Genomic DNA, 22799 nt, shown 5'->3' on the forward strand with positions numbered 1-22799 from the left:
GCCTTACATTTTCTAAACTTCATTTAATTTGTTCTCTCAGTCTCCAGGTCCACTGTGCCACTTTAGACTGCCTTTTTGTAACACATCTTAAGTACATGTATGTATGGAACAGAGCTGTTGGTGGTCATCTAATGAACAGAAATCAGGGTTTTTTTAGCTGCTTTTGAGAGATTTTCAGTAGCATGTTAGATAGTGACACCATATTGAATCACATAGCTGTCTCCTGTACTTGGCAGGAGTCATGTGCTGGCTATGAGAATCTGTCCCAGGGAATCTAGAGGGATCCAGAGAGATTCAGCAATACATATTGGGCTGTTTTCAGCTTGGAGCAGGTCTTTAGCTGCTACATCTGGGAGGATGGTTCTGCTAAGTGGTGCTGGTTGTAGCCCTACCAACCACCACACTTCTTGCACTAAAGTTCCTTCAGCAATGATTGCCCTTGCCTAGAGGAGTGTGGTTTGGAGGAGTAGTGTGTTGGTTTCTGGTCCTTGTTTATTGTATTATCTCCTTCTCTGGAGATACTCAAGACCTGCCTGGATGCTGTCCCACTCAACCTACCTATAGGTAGGGAACCTATGTTAGCAAGGGTTAGATATCTCCAAAGGTCCCTTCCAACCCTTTTCACAGAATCACAGAATCACAGAATGGCCTGGGTTGGAAGGGACCTCAAGGATCATGAATCTTTAACCCGCCCACCACAGGCAGGGCCACCAACTTTCACACTTAACACTAGACCAGGCTGCCCAGGGACCCATCCAACCTGGCTTTGAACACCTCCAGGGACGGGGCATCCACAAACTCTCTGGGCAGCCTGTTCCAGCACCTCACCATCTTCATAATAAAGAACTTCCCCCTGAAATACAACCTAAATCTTCCCTCCTTCATCTTAAAACCATTTCCCCTTGTCCTGCTGTTATCTACCCTTGTAAAGAGTTGACTCCCCTCCTGTTTATAGGCTCCCTTTAAATACTGAAAGGCTGCAATTAGGTCACCCCTCAGCCTTCTTTTCTCCAGGCTGAACTAGCCCAGCTCCCTCAGCCTGTCTTCATAGAGGAGGTGCTCCAGCCCCCGATCATCTTTGTGGCCCTTCTCTGGACCCTCTCCAACAGCTCTCTGTCTTTTTTGTACTGGAGGTTCCAGACCTGGATGCAGTACTCCAGATGGGGCCTCACAAAGGTAGAGTAGAGAGGGACAATCACCTCCCCTGCTGGCCACACTTCTTCTGATGGAGCCCAGGAGCCTTATGATTCTGTTATATTAAGTTGTGCCTTAATATGACTAACGGTAGAAGTGGGAACTATTTTATTCTTGTGTTAGCCAAAAACACTGACTAAACCAAGAAATCTGCTACAAGTCATGTAAAGTTTTACTCTTGCAGTTTGGAAGAATTTAATTATTCTGAGTGTCCTTCCCACCTCTGGTAAATAAACTCTATTGATATGATCTCCTTTTATGAACTGAAAGAAGGCATTCATTGTCATTGCATTTTTTCATGCCACCTACAAAAACTTAACAGTGGAACAGCTATATTGTGTGTTATATTCTACTGCAATTCAGAAAGTAAATACTTAGTTCTGAAAGGATATGGAGTGGAAAAAGCTTATTTCATTTATCTTGATCTCTATATGTCTTTTCTATCATGTGAGATAGGCATTAAAATTAATTTTTTTGGGTAGCCAAGATTAAAGAGAGTACAGGGGATAACTAAAAACAAGATAATAAAATCCTGTTGCTTTTGAAATAAGTGAATGTCTTTAATGCATTCATGATAACATGAATTTTCTGTACACCCTTTTTACTAACTCCATATATTCTGTTTACTTGATTAACACCTAGTGCTCTAAGGGGCACTAAACAGGCCTGTGTCTTCTTTGGCTCAGTCTGGGACATACATCACTATGTTAATCACAGGTTTTCTTCCAAACTTCTGTATCATTCAGTAATAGATATAATACTATCAAGAGTAAAATTTTTTGAGCTGTTTTTCCTCCTTCTCCCTAAATAGCTATCAGTCTGTTGAAGCATATATTCCCTGCTCTGTCAAGCTCCCTCTTTTCATTACTGTTTCAAGGATACCTTAAATGGGTCCATTCATTAATAGCAGAAGTGGCAGAAAAGATTCATGCAGCCTTTTTGTCAGCAGGCAAAACTGTCTTGAGGCTGTGGCTGCATTATGGTTGAATTACTAAGTCATGGGACTGTGAGAGCTCATTTAGCAACTGGTTCATCCCCCAGGACTTGTTTCTCCACTTGGGCAGCCCCTACACCCAGGGGAGGCTGTTTCTCTGTGCCAAGCAACAGAGCAGTGTGCAGCTGCAGCTCCATCCTTCTGAAGTGATTTTGGAGTGTCTATCAAATGTAAAATAAAGAGAAACAAAATAGAAATGCGGGTAGTGGTGGTATTTGATGCAGTGGAAGTATTTGTTTCCCAGGAGGTGTCATGGCACCAGCAAGTGAATCTGTGCTGTAGCAGCCATCAATCTGAATGGCTTCAAGTCATACAAATCCATCGGAGGTGGATTCAAGGAACTCTTCTTTTCTTCACAGTGTAGCTTGTTATTGATTTCTCTCCTTGCACCGTTTTACTCGGCCAGGCAAGGAAGATTAGGGAGATTATCTTTGGGATATGTGCCATCCTGTTACCTTGGTTGTACTTAAGAGATTACAGGGGTATAAATGTGGTGCATCTGGAGGTCAAGGCTGAGACTACACAGCTCTGAGTGCTTGCTTCTGTTGCACTTGTTATAAATTTCTTCTTTGTGATTTTCTGTTTAATTTTTCACTTCCTTAGGTTAATGTGTCACTCAGCCTAAGCATTAAGTGTCTGTGGGGCAGGGGGTGCAATTCTGGCATGAATTGTAAGATTTGAAAAATGGTAACTTCGAGTTTCTTTTATATTTTCCTTGCCAAAGGCCCTGGACAGTAAGTTTGGCCTAGGAAAACTTTCTGACTTCTCACTGTCATGTGCAGTGGACAATTGGGCTGATGGGTTGGAGGTGGCACACTGAAGACTCAGCTGTTGTGTTTGTCGATCAGTTTCTTCCTTTTAAATTCAACTTTTCAGCAACAGGAATAGTTAAAGAGTGACAAGATGGTCTTATTTTGTTTCAGCTAGATTTTAAAGAGTCTGTCATTCAGGATTTTAAGGCATGTTTAAGAATCAGACATTAAATTTGCAATTTTCCTTACTTTGTCAATTAATTTTTCCAGAGAATTATATCAAGACAGTGGGCAGAAAGTGTTGTGCAGGATTAATGCAAAGTAGTGTAACTGAAGGACTGCTTTGCTTCCTGAGGGAAAAAGAAATTGCTGCGAAATGAAATAGCAGTAAGGCTTCACTGGAAATCTGAAAGTGTAAATGCTAGATGAAAGGAACCAAGTTCAAGGAAGTGGAAAGAATTTTGCTTACTAAAACCAGGACTTGTTAAGTTCTTGCCTGATAAAAAGAGGGCATCAAACAGTCTGAGTGCATACCTCTTTCTTGGTAAGAGTCACAGCTGTATGACTACATTTATTGCGGTAAGGTACTCCAGCCCCACCACTCTTTCACCCAGTCTTTCCAGACTTTCCAGAATTCATCTTAACCACACATTTTAGCTTTGGATGTATTTCTTCCACTGAACCTGCAGCTCCTACCACTGTTTGAAGTATGAGGATGACAACCAGGCTGTCAGTCAGCAACTGGTACCCCTGCAGCCATTGCCACCTACCAGTATGTGGGGCAGGGAAGGATCTTTGTCTGAATCATAGAATCATTATGTTGAAAAAGACAGATCATCTTGTCCAAATATTGACCCATCTACACCACGCCTACTAACCCATGTCTCTCTGTGCCACATCTGCATGTTTCCTTAAAACAAGAACACTCCCCATAAGACTTATGATCCAGACCCTTCACCAGCTTTGTTGCCCTTCTTTGAACACTCCGGTGCCTCAGTATCTTTCTCATGGTGAGGAGCCCAAAACTGAGCACAGTACTTGAGGTGCGGTGTCACCAGTGCCAAGTAAAAGTGTCTGCATTCACTGCAGTATTGCTTTTGTTCATGGCATAATGTAAATGATAGCTTTGCTGCAAACTGTGGCATCACAGATGAATAGTTTTTTCAGATTTACCATGGAAAAACAAACAAACAAAAAACCAAAGTACTGTTTACTTACTCTTTCTTCTGACTCTGTTTCAATTCTATCCCTACTTATAGGATAATCAGGGCAACTATCTCACACTGTAAATTGAAAGGTAACTTCAGTATTATGTGGTTTAAGGCAGGAGTTGAAGCCTTCATTTTTAAAGCTTATTTTCCCAAAACTTATATTCTCTTGACATTTTTGGTAGCTTTATTTCATATTCACTCCATCACCCTAGTTATTTTTTTCAGTTACCGGGTGACCAGCACTGTATACAATCTCCCTAATAAGTGCCAAGAATGTCATAAAGAATTTACAAGTTTTCTGTCTCTGTGACTAGATGTCACTTTGTATGTAGCCCCAACATCTGACTTTCTGCAACCTTATCCAATTGTAAACGCAGGCCCTTTTATTGTTTGCTAAGCTCAATTCAGTGTTGCCACTTTCTGATTTATTTCTTCTGTTTAATATTAGTGTTAAATTATTTTTCCCATCTGTGTGTTTTTTGTCTGAGAAGTTTGGAGTGAAGGAGCTGGAAAGCTGTTAAGAAAGGTATTGCAATATTCATGCCTGAGATTCTTGAGAAAATGCAGAATGTTGACTCTCATTTTATTATTGTTGAATATTTAATTCAGTAGGTACTGTTACATAGTGTAATAGACATCAATGCACAATATGTACCACTTCCTCTGTGTAACTGCTGGGTCCTCTTTTTGCTATGTTATGTGTTATGGACAAAATAGTTCTTACCTGTTTGAGTACCTGAGGATTATTTCTTAGGTTACAATGTTAACAAAACACAAGTTTTCCATCAACTTGCATTCAGATCTCAGAAAATCATTCACTTTTCTTTTTTCCTTTTCACTCATGGATCCAAGTGGAAGAATCAGTAGCATTTATTTTCATGTTGAAAGCCAGAAACAGTGTTTTTTGTTTAATTATTCCTGTAAAAGCTTTCACACATTGCTGATTTTTTGGTCTTCATTGGGCTGGTGGGATCATCCCTCTGATCACCTCTAGCCAGAAGGCAGTGCCCAGCCATCTCAAACTGATGAGATGCAGCATGTTGGTTAGTATTAGGTTGGGAGATTACTGTCATCTAGCTTCCTGATGCATTTTTCCCCACACTAATATACAACTCTTCTGGCAGACCTATTGCTTGTGCCACATAAATGATGAAAAAAAAAGTCATTTGTACCTTTTTTTTCTACAGGATTTACAGATAATCAGTACAGATGAAAACCAGGTATTTGTGGCTGTTCAGGAATGGTACCAGACAGACACATACAATCTGTACCAGTCTGACCCACAAGGCATTTACTACTCCATCCTGCTGGAGAACGTCCGGAGCACAAAGCAGCCAGAAGAGAATGTCCTGATAGATATTCTGGAGGTAGGCTTTTAGTTCTTCCAATGTTTGTGGTCTAGGTGGAGTTTTCATTCTTTTATTTGGATTATGAATATAATTAATTTTCACAGTTGTCTTTAATGTAAAAAAGCTAGGATTTCTTTCTTACTTGTAGCACGTCATGCTATATATGTGTTTATCTCCTTTCCTGCTAGTGTGCTGTGGGCTCTAAGAACTAGATAATTGATATGACGTTACAGGGATGTGTGAAACCAAAGTTGATCAAGGCTTTCTGCATGTGAGAAGTGGAGCTGACAGCACAATTTATTATTGAAGTAGGAAGTTATGTAGCTGCCTGTGTGTGGCTTTTTTTTCTTTTAGGTAACTCAGTGGTACACTTCCTGCCTTAAATTCTCTTAGCGAGTAGATCTTTAAATAGTAAACCAAAGAGCCTTGTGCTAGGTTTTGTGTCACCTCTGACAAGAGAAGAATCAACAAAATTAAATACTGGACAGCAAATCCACTTGCTTTCACAGGGTGTATTGTGCCAGCAGCATTTGCTATGTGATGCTATCTTATGAACAGTTCTATCTTCAATCTTACCTCTAGTGTGCTTCATGAGATAAATGAATAAAGAATATAGTGTTTTGGAAGGCACAAACTTGTCATCAATTCAATTCCTCCTGCTGCTGACTTTCATGTGAAGCAAGACGTACATTTGCACCAGTTTTGTTCTTTTATACAGCATATAGGACTGACCATTAGCAGGATCTCAAACCACATGTACCTTTGTTCTGACCCAGTTTGGCCACTGTTATGCTCTAACTTGCCTGCTGTTAATTAAAACAAACAAACAAAACAAACAAACAAAAAAAAAAAAAAGAAAAAAAAAACACTTCCTAAGTATACCTGCCTTCTAGTGGAAAAGATCTGCATTAATTCTGATTACAAGTCTTGCACTTACAGAGGTGCTAAATGGCTCTAAATAGGCTATTCTTGTTGCGGGAACATGATAGCACTTTTTTTTTTCTCCTTTATCTCCTTCATCATTGATTAGCTTTTTCTTTTCAAATAGCTAGAGTAAAACATTTACTAATTACCAATTTAAGCACAGATTATTTTTTATGCTGTCCCTATTTAGAAATGGAGCTTCTTAATGAGTAAAGCTGTAGATTGTGTGTAGCCACATTCCCACAGGGTGATACATTGGGAGCAGTATTTTGCAGCTCATTGCTTTTTATCATTCCTTCTGGATGCAAAGCCATAAGAGATTAAGGTATTGTATCTTCTCTCAGCATCACCTAGAGCACATAATTTCACATCAGTTGTATGGAGATGCCAACTCTCACTCTCCTTTTGTCTACAAGAGTTACTTATTTAATTCAGTTTCACTCATAATTTAAGAATTTCACAGTGTTAATGAGGGTGTATTTGTTAATGAACAAACGTGAGAGATCCTAGATCATTGTGTACACAGAATTAATTGGTAGGGTTGCATTAAAAAGAATACATGCAAATCACAGAATCACAGAATCACAGAATGGCCTGGGTTGGAAGGGACCTCAAGGATCATGAATCTCCAACCCCCCTGCCGGGCAGGGCCACCAACCTCCCCATTTACTAGATCAGGTTGCCCAGGGCCTCATCCAACCTGGCCTTGAACACCTCCAGGGACGGGGCATCCACAACCTCTCTGAGCAGCCTGTTCCAGCACCTCAGCACTCTCCTGGTAAAGAACTTCCCCCTAACATCCAACCTAAATCTTCCCTCCTTCAACTTAAAACCGTTCCCCCTTGTCCTGCTGTTATCTACACTTTCAAAGAGTTTACTCTCTTCCTGTTTATAGGCTCCCTTTAAATACTGAAAGGCTGCAGTTAAGTCACCCCGCAGCCTTCTTTTCTCCAGGCTGAACTAGCCCAGCTCCCTCAGCCTGTCTTCATAGAGGAGGTGCTCCAGCCCCCTGATCATCTTTGTGGCCCTTCTCTGGACCCTCTCCAACAGCTCTCTGTCTTTTTTGTACTGGGGGCTCACCTGGACACAGTACTCCAGATGGGGCCTCACAAGAGCAGAGTAGGGAGGGACAATCACCTCCCTGTCCCTGCTGGCCACCCCTCTCATGATGGAGCCCAGGATACCATTTGCTTTCCGAGCTGCAAGAGCACACTGCTGGCTCATGTTAAGTTTGTCATCCATCAGGACCCCCAGGTCCTTCTCTGCAGAGCTGCTCTCAAGGACTGCTCGTTGCAGTCTGTATAGATGCCTGGGGTTCCTCCGGCCCAAGTGCAAAACCCTGCACTGTTGAACCCCATTAGGTTTACCCGGGCCCACCTTTCAAGTCCGTCAAGGTCCCTCTGAATGGCATCCCTTCCTTCCTCCGTGTCAACTGCACCCCTCAGCTTGGTGTCATCAGCAAATTTGCTGAGGGTGCACTCGATTCCATCTTCGATGTCACTGATAATGATGTTAAAGAGCACCAGTCCCAAGACAGACCCCTGAGGGACTCTGCTCGTTACCGGCCTCCACCTGGACATCGAACCATTGATTACCCCCCTCTGTCTGCGGCCTTTCAACCAATTTCTCATCCAACGAGTGGTCCACCCATCAAATCCACATCCCTCCAATTTGGAGATAAGGACGTGGTGGGGGACCATGTCAAAGGCCTTGGTCAAGTCCAGGTAGGTAACATCGGTTGCCTTCCCCTCATCCACCAACGCCATCACTCCATCATAGAAGGCCACAAAATTGGTTAAGCATGACCTTCCCCTGGTGAAGCCATGCTGGCTGTCTCAGATCGCACGCTCATTCCTCATGTGATGGAGCATGTCATCCAGGAGGATCTGTTTAAATGATAGAGTAGTTGAAAGACAATTCTACATCTTTAGAATTGTTTTTGGAATGAGGTTGCATCATAGGAGGGCAATTTTATTTGCTTAAAGTAAGAAAGTCTCCAGCTTTCATATAGCTTGTAAAATAAATAAATAGTATTCATCTTCTTTACAAAATAGTTATCATCTATTTAGATCTATGAGTATGAATTATTTGCACTTTATAGCTAATAAAGATAAGTTGAAGAAATTGGGAATGTGTTTTTTGGTTGTTGTTTTTTTAGTATATTTTGAGTTTTTCCTTTGGACATTTTAATGCACGTATCCCATCACTGGAACAGAAATCTTCAACGCAGAGGTGATCCTCAGTGGTTGACAATTTTCATCAGTGTGTAATTCTTAACATTTTCACTGTTGTTCTTCATTACCTGTAGCCGTCTTCACTTCATCTTTAGCTTGTACATCTACTACAAGCTTGTTTACTTGTCTGCTTTTGTTTTCTTTTATGTATGTTGTCTTCTTTGTACAGTATTTCATTTCTGCTAATGTTGCAAATGTGAATGGGGAATAATTGCCAAATATTCATATCAAAGAATGGCAAAGTATTAACTCTCCAAAAGCAGTATGCCATTGAAATTTGTATCAAGTGCTGCCAACACGACTCAGTCACAAATTTTACTCAGACATATTTGAAAACAGATACCCAAATGCTCTACTTCTAGACTGGATCCTGTTTTGCTTCCTGTATGAGTAAGAGCTCCACAAGTTGGAGCATATATTTTTCATACTTACTTTCTTGCCTAACCAGTGATTCTTAGGCATTTAAATTTTAATCACATACTTGTTATATAACTGCATTTTTTGTTATTTCAGTAACTGCTACTAATAAACACTGTGGGGCCATCTGAACACTAGTATCAAATATTGTTCAACTGTCACTAAAGGAAAATTGAAAAGTGCAGTAATTATTGTCACAGAATAGAAAGCCACAGCAGCAAAAGTGTTTAGAAAATAGGTTTGTAAGGTGCAAAGGACCTTTCTAAAAGTACTGGGGAACCACAGTAAAGAAGTGGAAAAACAGCTACACTAAAAAAATCAAAAGAAAGCCAAAGGAATGGCATTTTTGAATTCCCTGACTTGTCTTACTCTAGGAAACTGCTTTCATATTTTAGGTAGCTTCTGGATTGTAGCTGAGCACTTAAACACTCCCTGGTGTTTAAATGTCCTCTTTTGCACAGCATGTTATTTGCTATGCAACTCTTTTCCTTTTGTTATAGAAAGACACTAGTGTCCCACTTTTAGACCAGGGAAATGAGTCAAGGAGTGGAAAGCGACAAAGAATTTGGCTGTCTCATCATCACAATTGAATCCAGAAGGTAAATTCGACATACAGATCTTAAAATATTTACGGAAAAAGTCAGATATGAGTTTACATAGGTCACAAGGCAAACATATTAGAAAGTGCTGTACAGTGACAGGGATGTTTTAAAGCTGCCAATTTTATGCAGCATAGTTGTTATTATTATTATTATTATTATTATTATTATTATTATTATATTTTTTAGCCTAATGCACCACTCCAGACTTCATACTTCTGAACATTCTCTGAAGATGCCTCTTGGAAACTCTTTTATTATTTCAAGTAGGATTTATGCCTTTCTTTCAAAACAGAGCTGCCAAAGTGCTGGTCAGCTTTTATCCCTTAGAGCAGTGGTGAGTGTAGTTAACTGAGACACTGGAATAATTTTTTTCATGATCTTTCTGTGCCTAATAGGATTCAAACTCCATATTCTGGAGAAGTGAGGTTACCCTAGCCACTTGGCTGGTTTAGAGATGGGAATGGGAACAAAGAACTTTTTCAGTCTGACTCTCACCAAATGATTACATGGAGTGATTGAACATTTATTAAACAAGACTGAAAGAAGAAAAAATATATTCATGATGCCTCACTGTTTTTGCCATCTACAAAAGAAGAGGGATTCTTCCCTTGCAGTCCTTGATCTAATTATTGCTTAAATATTTAATAGTATTCACTACAAAAAATATATGCAGAGAAATTGAAATGCAACTCTGCCATCCTCAGTACATGTTTGAACTGCTCAGCATTTCAGTCATATTCATGTCCGTGCTCTCTTTGGAAGATGGAATGCATAATAAGTTCCCAGAAAGCTGAAGTAGCTTTGAGAGTTAAGAATGCACATTCCTTATTTTTTCCACTCTTTCTTTTATCACCTGCACTACCATGCAATTTACTGTTACATTTGACTTGGAGTCGATGCTGAACTTCCAGCATCCTGGATGAGTAAGCTAACCACACATGCATGGGGTTTAAGGAGGAAGGAGCTCATGAGAACTTTGGGTAGTAAAACAGCTATGGAAAATTTGATTCTCTGGACTTAAATGTATTTCCAAGTTCTAGGGTATTACTGTACATGGTCTCTGTAGATTTTGGTCAGTTTCTTAGAAAAAGAAATATATTTATGAATGATAGAGATCAAATCAGGAGCCTGCTGGTATGGATGCCTTCTCTTCAACCGAACTACAGATGTTTACTAATATGTATATCGAAGGAAGTTAGTGGTATTTGGGGGAGGGGAAAATAGGAAAAAGAAAAAGGAAAAAAAAAAAAAGGAAACTATAAGTATTTCTGATAAAAAGTAAATAGTAAGAGGCAGATATTCCTGTTCATGCTCAGACCTGAACAATTGGGCAGCTACACTATGCTGGAAATGATGTATGTTTCCAAGATAGACGTTTCCAAGAATTTTTCAATAATTCAGAAAGCCTCATAAGTAATCACAAGGTAAACAGGGGCACTCAATGAAACCTTCTAATTTGATGTGAGATCTTACCTCTTTGTCCTTTTCCTCTTAATACTTTGTTTTATTTTTATTTTTTCTCTTTTGAGCTATCATTCATTTCCCTAATGGAGAAACTACCAGAGGCATGCAGTTCAGAGCCACAAAAGAGCAGCCGATCAGCAATAATACTTGCCAAAAAATATGTATATGCTGGTTATTAACTTTTTCTCATTTATGCTTCAGGTCAGAGGTGTAAAAGGAGTCTTTCTGGCCAACCAGAAGATTGATGGGAAAGTTGCAACTCTAATAACCTACAACAAAGGCCGTGACTGGGATTTTCTAAACCCTCCAGACATTGATATGAATGGAAAACCTACCAACTGCAAACCTGTAAGTGGTCCCATCCTCTGTCTGAATTGCATAAGAATTATTTGTATGGGCAGTATGTGTAGCAGTACAGGCAACCCAGGTGCTTTGTGCTGAGTTTATCAGCTAAATTAATACACAAATCTACTTGCATGACATGAGCAGTGATTTTGCAAGCTGTTAGTCCAGTCATCTTTTACAGTGAGTCATGACTCTGTCTGTAGCTCTGCATTTCTTATTTTAGAGCTTAATTTGATGCAAAGAGGACAGCTTTTATTGGGTGCCAACCGCACAACCCAATTCAGAACAATCATAACAGTGAGTTGTTTCAGGATATAGGTGGCACATCAGGTGCATCTTACCAATACCATATTTGTTTCCATCTTTCATACTTTTATTTCATCTTAAAGCAAGATAACCCTGTTAAAGGAATTCTTGACAGTTGCTTGGAAATAAACATCACATTTAATTGCATTAAAAAGTCTTTTTTTTTAATTATTATTATTTTTTTTAAGATGATGTGATTGTAGTCCTAGCTACCCACAATATCTAGTTGTTTGTTATGCTGTACTGAAAAACCTCATATTTTTGTCACTGACCCTTGATTCATGGGGACTCTAGGCTTTGCATTTCTAGGCAAAATAAATGGTTTCAGTTCTGCTACTGGCAGAGATTTAATCCTTCTCCATGTAGAAAGAGTGTTTCTTGCTGGAGGTGTTGGCTCCCATTTGAAAATTTCAGACTGTGCTACATGTCTTAAGCCTATGGGTCCTGAGCTCTCAGGTCAGTGGAAGGATAGCAGAAGATGCAACTCCTGAGCACCACTGGCAGGCAGCAGTAATGACCTCCAAATGCCACTGCAGAAAGTGCAGGAGGCATTAAGTTGCTTAGCTAAGAGAGATGGTGATCATCCAAAAGTTATTGAACTATTTTTATATGATTTTTTTTTCTAAAAAAGAAACCTTAGTGATTTTTTTATTAATCATCATTTTACCTAATTACTCGAGACCAGCAAACATTCTAATTATTGCTTTTGCTGCTAGCTAGGGACTTTAAGCAGTTCTGTCACATAGATTTTTTATACAATAATTTCATGCCAACTTCTTTTTTTATTGTCAGTGTTAGACTATGGAGACAAACTCTTGTTAGATAGCTTAGCGTCGTGTTTTGGTCTCCATGGGAAACAACCATTCTCTATAGGGATACATAACTGCAACTGTTCTGTGTGGGCTTTCATTATCATACAAGCATAACTGTTACCAGTGTTTTTTTTTAAACCTCTCTTCCTTTTCCCCCACAAGCCTGATTGCTACCTTCACCTCCATCTCCGCTGGGCAGATAATCCATATGTGTCAGGAACCGTCCATACAAAGGATACTGCACCAGGACTCATCATGGGAGCAGGTAAAAGCATGATGTTATTTTGTAGGACCTGAAATGTAGTAGGAATTGTATACTGATCTAGTATTTTGGATTATAACATTTACCATTCCACAAACATTACCAAATTAAGGCTCTCACTGAAGAATGTTCTTTTACAAGATCACTGGATCAAAAAATGTAGTAAAAGTTAATTGAATCCCCCAGAGCTCAGTCTTCTAGGACAGATCTGTAACAGTTGCATTATGTTTCTCTATGCTGTTCAGTATCTCTTTCCCTATTAGTGAAGTATGAAGCAGTGGTGATGGCTGAAGGACCTGTTAATGCTGCCTGCAAGTGAAGATCCTTACCATCTCCTCTGGCATCATGAACAGCCCACTAAATCCAGTAAATCTAAACAGTGGCCAAGTCTTTGTTCTTCATACAGATAATTTGTTTTCTAGTATTTACTAATTCCTTTCCACCTAAAGGGAGATGAAGTGAAAGAGGCAAGTGCGTCTTAGTGCTGAGGGCAATGCTGGTTGTGGCTGTTCCATAATAACATACATGTGGGACCATGTTACTGTGAAGTGGAATCTAATAAAAGAAATTCCCTCGGAGTATTGACTACTCATCACTAAAAACATTCATGTTAGTCTGTTTTACTTTGTACCCTTGTGATTCATTTATTCATTTCATTAGATTTTCTTCTCCTTTGCTTTAAAATCTTGAAATGTTAACAGTTATAAAGAGCTTTTTAAGACTCTATTTTATTCCATCATTCTGAATTATGGTTAGATGAAATATACACGTCTATTACTTCTCTTTTCATAAAAATGTATCTGTTTTTAATCAATAATGATTACTGCTAGTGGCTTATAAAAGCGTTATTAAATTGAAAATTTGCTGAGAATTTCAAGGCAAATATACTTGGTGTTGAAAGATAATGACAGCTGCTATTAGTTCAATACGACTAGATTCCCTTATAGTAAATGGAGTTTAAGATATTCTACTGAAGGCAGACTTAAATGGGAAATGCTGCTATGTTTTTATTGATGAGAATGAGACTAAGATTGTATAAGATGCCTTTGTGGATATATTTCTTGGAAGTATCTAAGTAGATGTTTAATTCACTTTTAATACATTTCAGTGTTTCAAAAAATAATAACCATCTTAGGGATCTTCTTTTTACATAAAGATACTTCCTATTCTGATGTAGATTCTTACTTTATGCCTCTGTTTGCTCTTTTGAAGCAAATTAAGCAGTGTGGTTTTATAAACTAGTCTGATACTTGTATTTCAATTTTCTCTGTCCTTGCATTATAATCTGATGTGATGAATTTCTTTACTTTGGGGGTATTTTGGTTTATTTTCATTTGTTTGGGTTTTGTGGATATTTTTTAAGTGCACAGCTCTGAGGTGATAGCATGAATGGCAGGTTAGAGAAGAGTGCTTTGCGCTTAATTCCTTCCTAGAAAACAAGACCACTGAGGAATGGCTGAAAGAACTGGGATTGTTTAGTCTGGAGGCTGAGGGGAGACCTTACTGCTCTCTGCAGCTACCTGTAAGGAGGTTGTAACAAGATGGATGTTCTCTTTACTTAGATGACAAGTGACATAGGACATGAGGAAACAGCCTCATGTCACACCAGGGGAGGTTTAGATTGAATGTCAGGAAGAATTTCTTCATGTAAGGGAAGGTTAGGCATGGGGACAGGTTGCCCAGGGAGATGGTGAAGTTGCTATCCTGGAGGTATTTAAGAGATGTGATTGTGGCACCTAGGGACATCATTTAGTGGCGGGCTTGATAAGGTGAGGTAATGGTTGGACCTGATAATCTTAAGGGTCTTTTCCAACTTAAATTATTCTGCATGATTTTATCACTTTGATGACTTACCGTGCCTGGTAAATAAGCTTATCAACAGCTTTCCTCAACATGGGAGCCTTTTTAATTATATCCAGATATCATTAAGGAACAGTCTGATGTGTTAAATCTGACCTGATTGTTGAGTAACTTGTAATGGAATTAAAATGGTAGATACACCATCACTCATAGCCACTAGCTAAAGTAAGAGAAAAATTTCCAAGGATAGTGCAATATATCCTTTCTCTGATTGAAGGTCACAGAATTGCAGACAGAGCAGGACTTCATTTTGTAAGTCTGAAAGCACATCTGCATGCTTGCAAACAGATGACTGACTCAGCTCTGATTTTGTCTTGCATTTGTATGATTTGAATGCTCAGGTCATGTAGATTCAGTGCATGTCCTCAGTCTTATCTGGCAAACCAGATATCCTTGTAAACTTACCCTTATCAGAAATAATTTACATACAACAAGCTTGCATTTTTTTCTGTCCTGATTCCCAACATTGATAATCACATGCAAATCAACAGAAGTACTGGTTTCTTTGCACATACAGAAATCAGATTATCTGGACCACATTACACTCTATTGGAATTTCACTGTTAGATTTAGTGAGAGTACATCATCTGCAAACAGCAGATGATGACATAGATCCAGGAATGTCAGTTGATCTCTGTGTGACTATGAACCATCAGTGCATTGTACTGTGGAAAAGGGAAATGTATTCTGAGGGTGAAGTAGGTAAATAATAGCCAACAGGAAGATGGAAATAGTAATTATCTGGCAAAATACTGTACTAATAACAGTGTGTACAGTTCTGATAATCAATTTTCAGGACCAATGAGCAGATGCTAAGAAGGACTACTTGGCAGTTGATGGAAATAGAGATTCTATTTACATGGAGAATCTCATTAGCTGAGAAAAATAAAGGCCAATAAAGAATATGATTTATTCCTGAAAGTGTAACCCTGGGATAGTAACAAATGGGAGTAAAGAGATGTTCAATGAATGTATGGTATAAACAACTGGATAAGAACTGGAAATCAGTGAATAGTTTGTAGCCACAAGAACAATGAAACTGCTCCTCTCAGTGAGAGCATTGTGGTTATTAATCAGAAGGCCAAACAACAGCAACAAAATCACTGTAATGTGGAGGTTGGCTGCATAATAGAAAGATGATATAACACAGTTGCTTGTGACAATTGAAAACATAACCTGTGACTTAAGGATTGTTTTGAAACTCAGCTTGAAAAATAGACCACGGAGATATCTGATTATTGTTTTCATTTAAAAGAATAATTAAACAGAAAATAGCATTAATGCTTAGAACCTTTGGGGAAAATGTAATAATATGATGTTAAAATTGCATCTTTTATAAATCACATTTACAAGTAAAAATTGAACTCTATTAAAGTTGCCTAAGTAGTTCTAAGGAAAATATGTTTGTAGCTTATAAATATATATAAATTTTGCAGACAGAATATTAAGTTTTATAGCTGCATATTAAAGTGTTCATTCAAATAACTGGTTTGCCTCCTTTAAGAAGTGTAATAAGATTTTGCATTGCATTTGATTTTTGTGCAGCGGCTTCTTTTTTCACAGCATCAGCTATGAAATGTGTGTCAATTGATGTGTAAATTTTTTACTGTAAACTTGTGAAGGACTTTTTATGAAGAATGTTCAGAGAATTGTAGGCTTTTCAGGTGCTGGTTTACTGTAATTCTCTGCTTAGTTTCCAATCCAGATGGCAAGTCAAGCAAGCGGTAAATTTTGCACATTGAGGAAGTGCTGGAAAGTTCAGTTTACTTTTTGTCACGTCTGGCCCAAATACATTGCATACAATGTGATAAATTTATAACATTTTTCACAAAAGTAGCATACCGAGCTGCCACTACAGAAAGGATGAGGGAACAGTGAGATGACAGAGCATTTCCTAGTGCACTCTAGAGTGAACATCTTGCAAATCCCAAAGACTTTTCTCTTGTCAGTGTGTTCCCTGACTCTGACTGCGTGAATCACTCCCTCAGCCTAACACTTCTTCATTTTGCCAAGCAAAAACAGTCTATCTGGGACCTGAAACACAAATTGGTTGCATGCTTCTTCTATGCTGACTAGTAGTTTACAAAGCATGATATTTTAGCTTGTTCATTGGCTAAAGGGATGTCACAGCTGCATTAATTGGCAGGCAATGTAGGCACAGGGCATTTACCTTTTTGAAGGTATGTAAAATTTCAGTGGCTGCAAAAGATTTTCCATATTTAAAGAGTTGCTTATGGGGATTATTTCTTCTCACGGTAAGCATGTCTAAAATCACATTAAAAATATGACTAATACAGTGATAAGTAGTGATTAAAACATGAAAATTAATGATAAATTGTAAATGAAATTAAACTCCCTTATTTGCTTGACTGTAGAAATCTGCTAAAATGCCTGAGCTGTGTGGAACTTTAAATTAGCTAACTCTCTTGATGTCTGTTTTTGTTCTCACAACTATACCACATTTCAAGAGAGCTTGGCTGTCCATTGGTCATCATTAAAATGCATTGTTTTATTTCAGAAATCAGATCACTGTGCTATCAACTGTTAGTTTGGCATGTGCAAAGTTAGGAATACCTTGGAGAAATACATGGAGCAGCAGTCAGTGCCCCTATACTTTCAGCCTGGCCACTCCTGTAGAGATGGAATTTGTGTTTTATGGTTACCTCAACTATTCCAGATGCAGTAACTTTTTCAGTATGAACTTGAATTGTGCTCAGTGTATTATATTACCTTTACTTGTTACCACAGAAGGATTTTGAGATGTAATACAGACCCAATAAAATGATGAAAGGGTTCCATGTTGTATTGTTGCATCTGAGGAGTTACTTCAGACTTTTACAGCTATAATAAAGAGCATAAAATTTGGCATGATTCTCCAGACAACCACCTTACTGTTATATCCGTGGGTTGTGTTACAGTTAGAACATATCAGGATGTGGTGGGTAACAGGATGGCATTTAAAAACTGTTCTTTTTTTGGATGAGACATTTGATGTATTTGACTGAAGTGTTGGCTTCCAGTCTTAAGAGTTGAACAGAATTTGGCTATATTTTACCTTCTGTATCACTTGATTGTGATGTCAGTTTTGTTATGTTTTATTGGCCACCACTCTTACCACAAGTATGGTTCATAATTGCACTCAGATACAGAAAAGAAAATTTAGGGTATTTTGGCTGTATTTTCTGAGTGCTTGTGTGACTTTGCTGTTATTTGTTTATATGGTTATTAATGTCGGGACTTTCTTTGCATTTCATTTGAAGTGAATTGGAGCTGCTGGAAAGGAGTTTATGGGGTGCTGTTACATATGCTTGTTAGCTGACTTAATTCAGTAACATGACACACTTTGAGATAGTTAGAGCCTTGAATCAAAACATTTTACTCAAATATAACAATGTCTTTGAAGTTGCATTTTAATAGGATATAAAAGTTTAAGCAATGTAACTCTTTAAATAGGGAAAACTCATAACTCTTTTGTGACATAGATTAAACAGAAAGCTTTGGAGATGTAATTTGTAGATTTCACTTTATGAAGTTTCCAAAATTAAGTGGTTCTCCTAAAAAATCTGGAGGTATTGGGTGTTTCAGCCTTCATCAATGCCCATAACATTACATCAGCAATCAGGAGGCCCTGCATGCACCACCTCTGCTTTTTTTTTTTTTTTTTTTTTTTTTTTTTTACCCTTGACCAGAAGGTGGGCTGCTTTCAAAGGTCAAGAAGCAGTGCTTTTTCCCAAAGCAGTCCACCTCCATGCCAAGTTTGTCATTAGTTATGTTTTTGACAGAATAATGTTTCTCTGCAACCGTAACTGAGTCCATCTCCTTAATGTTCATTTACCAAGAAAAGACAATAGAAGTAGAACCAACGCAAGGAGAAGTCATGGCTGTCCTGACAAAGCTGTAGTTACAAAGCACTTGCTGATATCTTTGTTATTAATGTATCAAATGGATGTAAAAGTCTTTCTAATGAAACAGAAGTTAATGATGTCAGTTTACAGACTTATTCTCCATTAGCTAAGGCAATTTTCCACTGCACTTTTTAAAGTGCAGCTCCATATCACTTCTCAAAATAAAGATCTACTCATGTAAATAGAGTTCCGTAGAAGGTAAGAGAGACAATAATTGGCATTTATCCAGGAGCCTAATGGCCTCCAAGAGTGGAGTCTTATTTTCAAAATGACACAGCCAACTATATCTGTGATGAACTACTTGATAAATGAGAGCATGGAGTTGGCTGGAAAGAGGAAAGACTGAGAAGGAGCAGTTGAAAGAAATGAACTCTGTCCTATAAATTCTCTGATTCTACATGAAGTTTAACATCATCTCATCTAGGCTGTATAGAGGATTAAATAACACAGGTAAACTGTTAAATGACATAGCACACACAGTCTTGATGGTCCAAATAGAGCGTGTATTTTGAGTAGTGCACACAGTTATTCTTCTCCAGAACCTTTCAGCTCTAATGACTGTACTCCATAAACAGATCTGTTTTGGTGGTAAAAACAGCTATTTATGTAACACACAAGTGGAATTACATAGTGCTATTGTAATCTCATGGGTTTTCTTTCCTAATCTCTTCGGTTTTAAGAGTATCTGATAACTTCTCTCTTTCTTTTTTCTGCAAAAGCATGCAATGCATATATTTAAATCAAAATCCACTGAAAGGATATCGTTTAGAAAGGATATGGAGCTTTGTTTGGTTCTCCCCTATAAGACTGTGAACTGGTGATTTAATGGTTTGCTGTTTTAAACACCACAAGTTAAAAGATAGAGATCTTGCTATTTGGGATTACATCTTCTACAGTCTTGTTTTACAGATTTATTTCAAGACTTTTGTATGCAAAAGTCAGTAATCTTCACAGTAATCTGAATGCTAGCTGCTACTCTTCAGTGTAATTTGTCAAAATATTCCATGGCTTCCTGGTGAATATTTAAGTAAAAGAAGTAATTCTGCTCTAGACTTCCACATTTACAGAGCTTTTTGGACCATAACCCCTCTTTTCATTTTTACATATTTATCTAAATCCTGGATTTTTCTACCATTCCATAAAGTCTTACATTTAATTTTTTTTTTTAAGCAATTCAAGTAAAAAACTGAATAATTTTACATAATATGTTTAAGGTATGGCTTCTGAGTTCATGTACATTTCAGACTTACATCTTAAATACACATTTTAACACTAGAATTAAGCCTCGTTGCTCCTGCCTATACACAACGAGGAATGTTTAAATAAATAAAGAAAGAAATGTGATGCATATATGCTTTTTCTTTTTTCTTTTTTTCTTTTTTTTCTTTATAAGAGACTCTGTTGATAATAGAATAAAACCACTCATCATCTGAGGCTTGTTCTCACTCTGACTGGTGTCAGGACTATTTCCAGTCTCTCTTGTTAATTGGGTGCCCCCTTCTTTCCTTATGTATTGTGACAGGTAACCTGGGATCCCAGTTGGTTGAGTATAAAGAAGAAATGTACATCACATCTGACTGTGGGAAGACATGGCGCCAGGTAGGAAACTGAAATAATTTAAGATAATTTTTATTTTACCCAATATGTTGAATTTTATTATGCATAACTTATCTTTATATACCCACTCTCTTGAGGCAGGTGGCCATTATTATCCACATTTCACTTGCAAACTGAGAGATTAAGGAAGTGATTTGCAAAGATCCAAATTGGTTGGGATGTCAGATTCTCCTGAAACTCAAATATTTTGGTCTCCTCACAGATCTTCTAAGTATCTTGCATAAGAAACATGCAGTCCAGTTAGGTTTTTTGTAGTTTCAGTAATCTTCCTATGCTAATGAAGGAATGGACCTTGGGCGAAATCTTGCAGTGCGTATGTTTCAACCTGAAAGACAGAGTTTATTTAGGAAGGGGGAAATTGTTCTGCTTTGTAGTTAAAAACTGCTATTAAAGCTTAAAGTTTGTTCTCCATTGAAAATGAAAACACAAAAAGAGATTTAAAAAAAAAACAAAAAACAGTAAACCTTTGGATGTTATTTAGTGTGATTTAATCAATTATAGGGCTAAATACATTAAAGTATTTTTTTAAAAATCCCACAGTCTGGTAGTAGAAGAAATGACATTTGATTTTTGTATGCCTTATGTTTCCAATGCATAGTGTTGATTTAAGCATTGCATCTTTCTAATTCATTTTATTTTAAACTACTCTGTCTCAATAATATTTTCTTCATAATTGTAAATATCCATAACAATAGTAATAAGACACAAGAGGTTCTGTAGTCTACTTTTGATGTATACCCAGAGAAAAGAAAAAATAGCCCTCAAAGTACCAGTGTATCAAAAAGTATCTTATTTCAGTTAAAACAATGTTTTAGTGTTCTACTGAAATAAAAGCTGTGTTATTATCTGAGAATAAGTAAGTGGGAAAATGCACTCACAAGTGTTATTAAGCTCAGCACCTTCGACGTAAGAGTAAATACAGACATTTTCTTATATTGTAGATTGTCATTAATGCTCTGCAAAAGAACTTTTAAAACGAAATATATTATTTTTATCATGGCAATGTTCTTGAAGTTTTAAAAGATAAGATTTTATGCCAAATTCTTTCTTGAATTCTAGCAGATGATAAATAGGTGTTTAAATGCGAAAGCCTTCCAGAATTTACAGCCTGTGCTGTACTATCTCATACTTAACAGAGGCCTCTCATGTTTTATTGTCACCATTTCCCAGAGTTTCATAATTTTGATAGGGTGAGAAATAAGAAGGAAAAAGTGATGGAGATCAAAGTCATATTTTGCTGCTTTTATTTTTGAGACACTCCAACAGATGATATGTGTTGGGACTTGACCTTACAATGACTATTCAAACTGTAAGACCAACCACAAGCTGATGCTTATTGTGACAGTCAAAGTCAAACCCACCATTGTTCACTTGATTTTAATTAAAACTGCTATGAAGCCTTGAAAGAGCTTACTCAATATTTGCTATCATAATAAAAAGTGCAGATTGCTATGTATGCAGTCCTTATTCTTCCCTTCTCTATTGGAGCTCATGACAAAAAAAAGACAAGCATTTTGTCATCAAAGTGATATGGGAATTATTTGGATAGGAAGTTACAGCTTTTCTGCCTTGGCAGAAGGAGAGCAAGGCTCATGTTTAGTTACAGTTCTTTGGGTGGGGGTAAGTCTCTGCCTTGGAAACTTTGAGGCTGCGCTTGTTGAATCCCTGTCACCTTTCTCACATGCCATACATGAAGTTGTGGAGCTGTCTACAAACTATGAGAAGAAAGAGCTTTCTGCTTGTGTAGAGTGGAAAAAAAAAAACAACAACATAGAAAGGTAAATATAAAGAACTCAGGAGAAAAGACAGTTCAAGTAATTGAATAAAAGCTTTCCTGAAATAATACCAATATTGGCATTGAGACTCATAGAATATAGGACTGGGAGGAAGGTGAAAGATAATCCAACCACCTGCTCTGAAGCAACATCACTTGTACCAGAAACAACTTAAACAGAGATTTTCCAGGCCTATTTGTTAATCCTTCACTGTAGGAGATTCTGCTGTGCTCCTATATGGTGTTTTACCTCACTTCATAGACTTTTTAACATTTAACATAAGCTGCTTTGCATATCCTTGCTTCTTGTGGTTGTTCTTGCTGTTCCACAAGTTTTGCAAGGTAAGCTGATTTCTTCCTGTCTTTTGGGAGCAGAGGTTTCCTGTCAGCTTTAAATAACCTTTCAGATGTTGAAAGGCAATTATCATATCTACCCATAGTACAGCCTTTCCTCCCCCCCCCCTCCTCCCCTCTGGAAGGAAAGCAATTTCAAATCTGCCTTTTTTTTTTTCCTAAGGGCTGGAGTTTCTAAACTCCTTTTCCCTTTTGTTGGTCATTGATCAGACTATCTGAAATCCTCTCCTGAAGAATGGAGAAACTGGATGCAACATTACAAATTTTATAATTACTAATTAGAATGAAATGATTTCCCTTAATATCTTGACATCTTGGCTGTCATCTTACTTCAGGAGATCTCTCTTTGTTGTACTAGAGCATCACATTGTTAACTCAGATTCCGTCTGTGATTCGTAAAAAGGACCAATCCCCATATTTGTA

The 22799-nt window shown here is 37.9% G+C and overlaps 1 protein-coding gene across 1 annotated transcript in view; it reads left to right on the forward strand.

Moving 5' to 3' along the window:
* SORCS2 (sortilin related VPS10 domain containing receptor 2) overlaps positions 1-22799 on the forward strand; it is a 534993-nt gene that overhangs the window by 451633 nt on the left and 60561 nt on the right. The window contains exons 9-12 of the mRNA XM_046940567.1: positions 5339-5518; positions 11343-11489; positions 12767-12869; positions 20154-20230. Coding sequence (XP_046796523.1) covers positions 5339-5518; positions 11343-11489; positions 12767-12869; positions 20154-20230 — 507 coding nt within the window. The remainder of the gene's footprint in view (positions 1-5338; positions 5519-11342; positions 11490-12766; positions 12870-20153; positions 20231-22799) is intronic.

This window comes from Gallus gallus, chromosome 4 (genome assembly GCF_016699485.2).
Source record: "Gallus gallus isolate bGalGal1 chromosome 4, bGalGal1.mat.broiler.GRCg7b, whole genome shotgun sequence".
NCBI classification, from domain to species: Eukaryota; Metazoa; Chordata; class Aves; order Galliformes; family Phasianidae; genus Gallus; species Gallus gallus.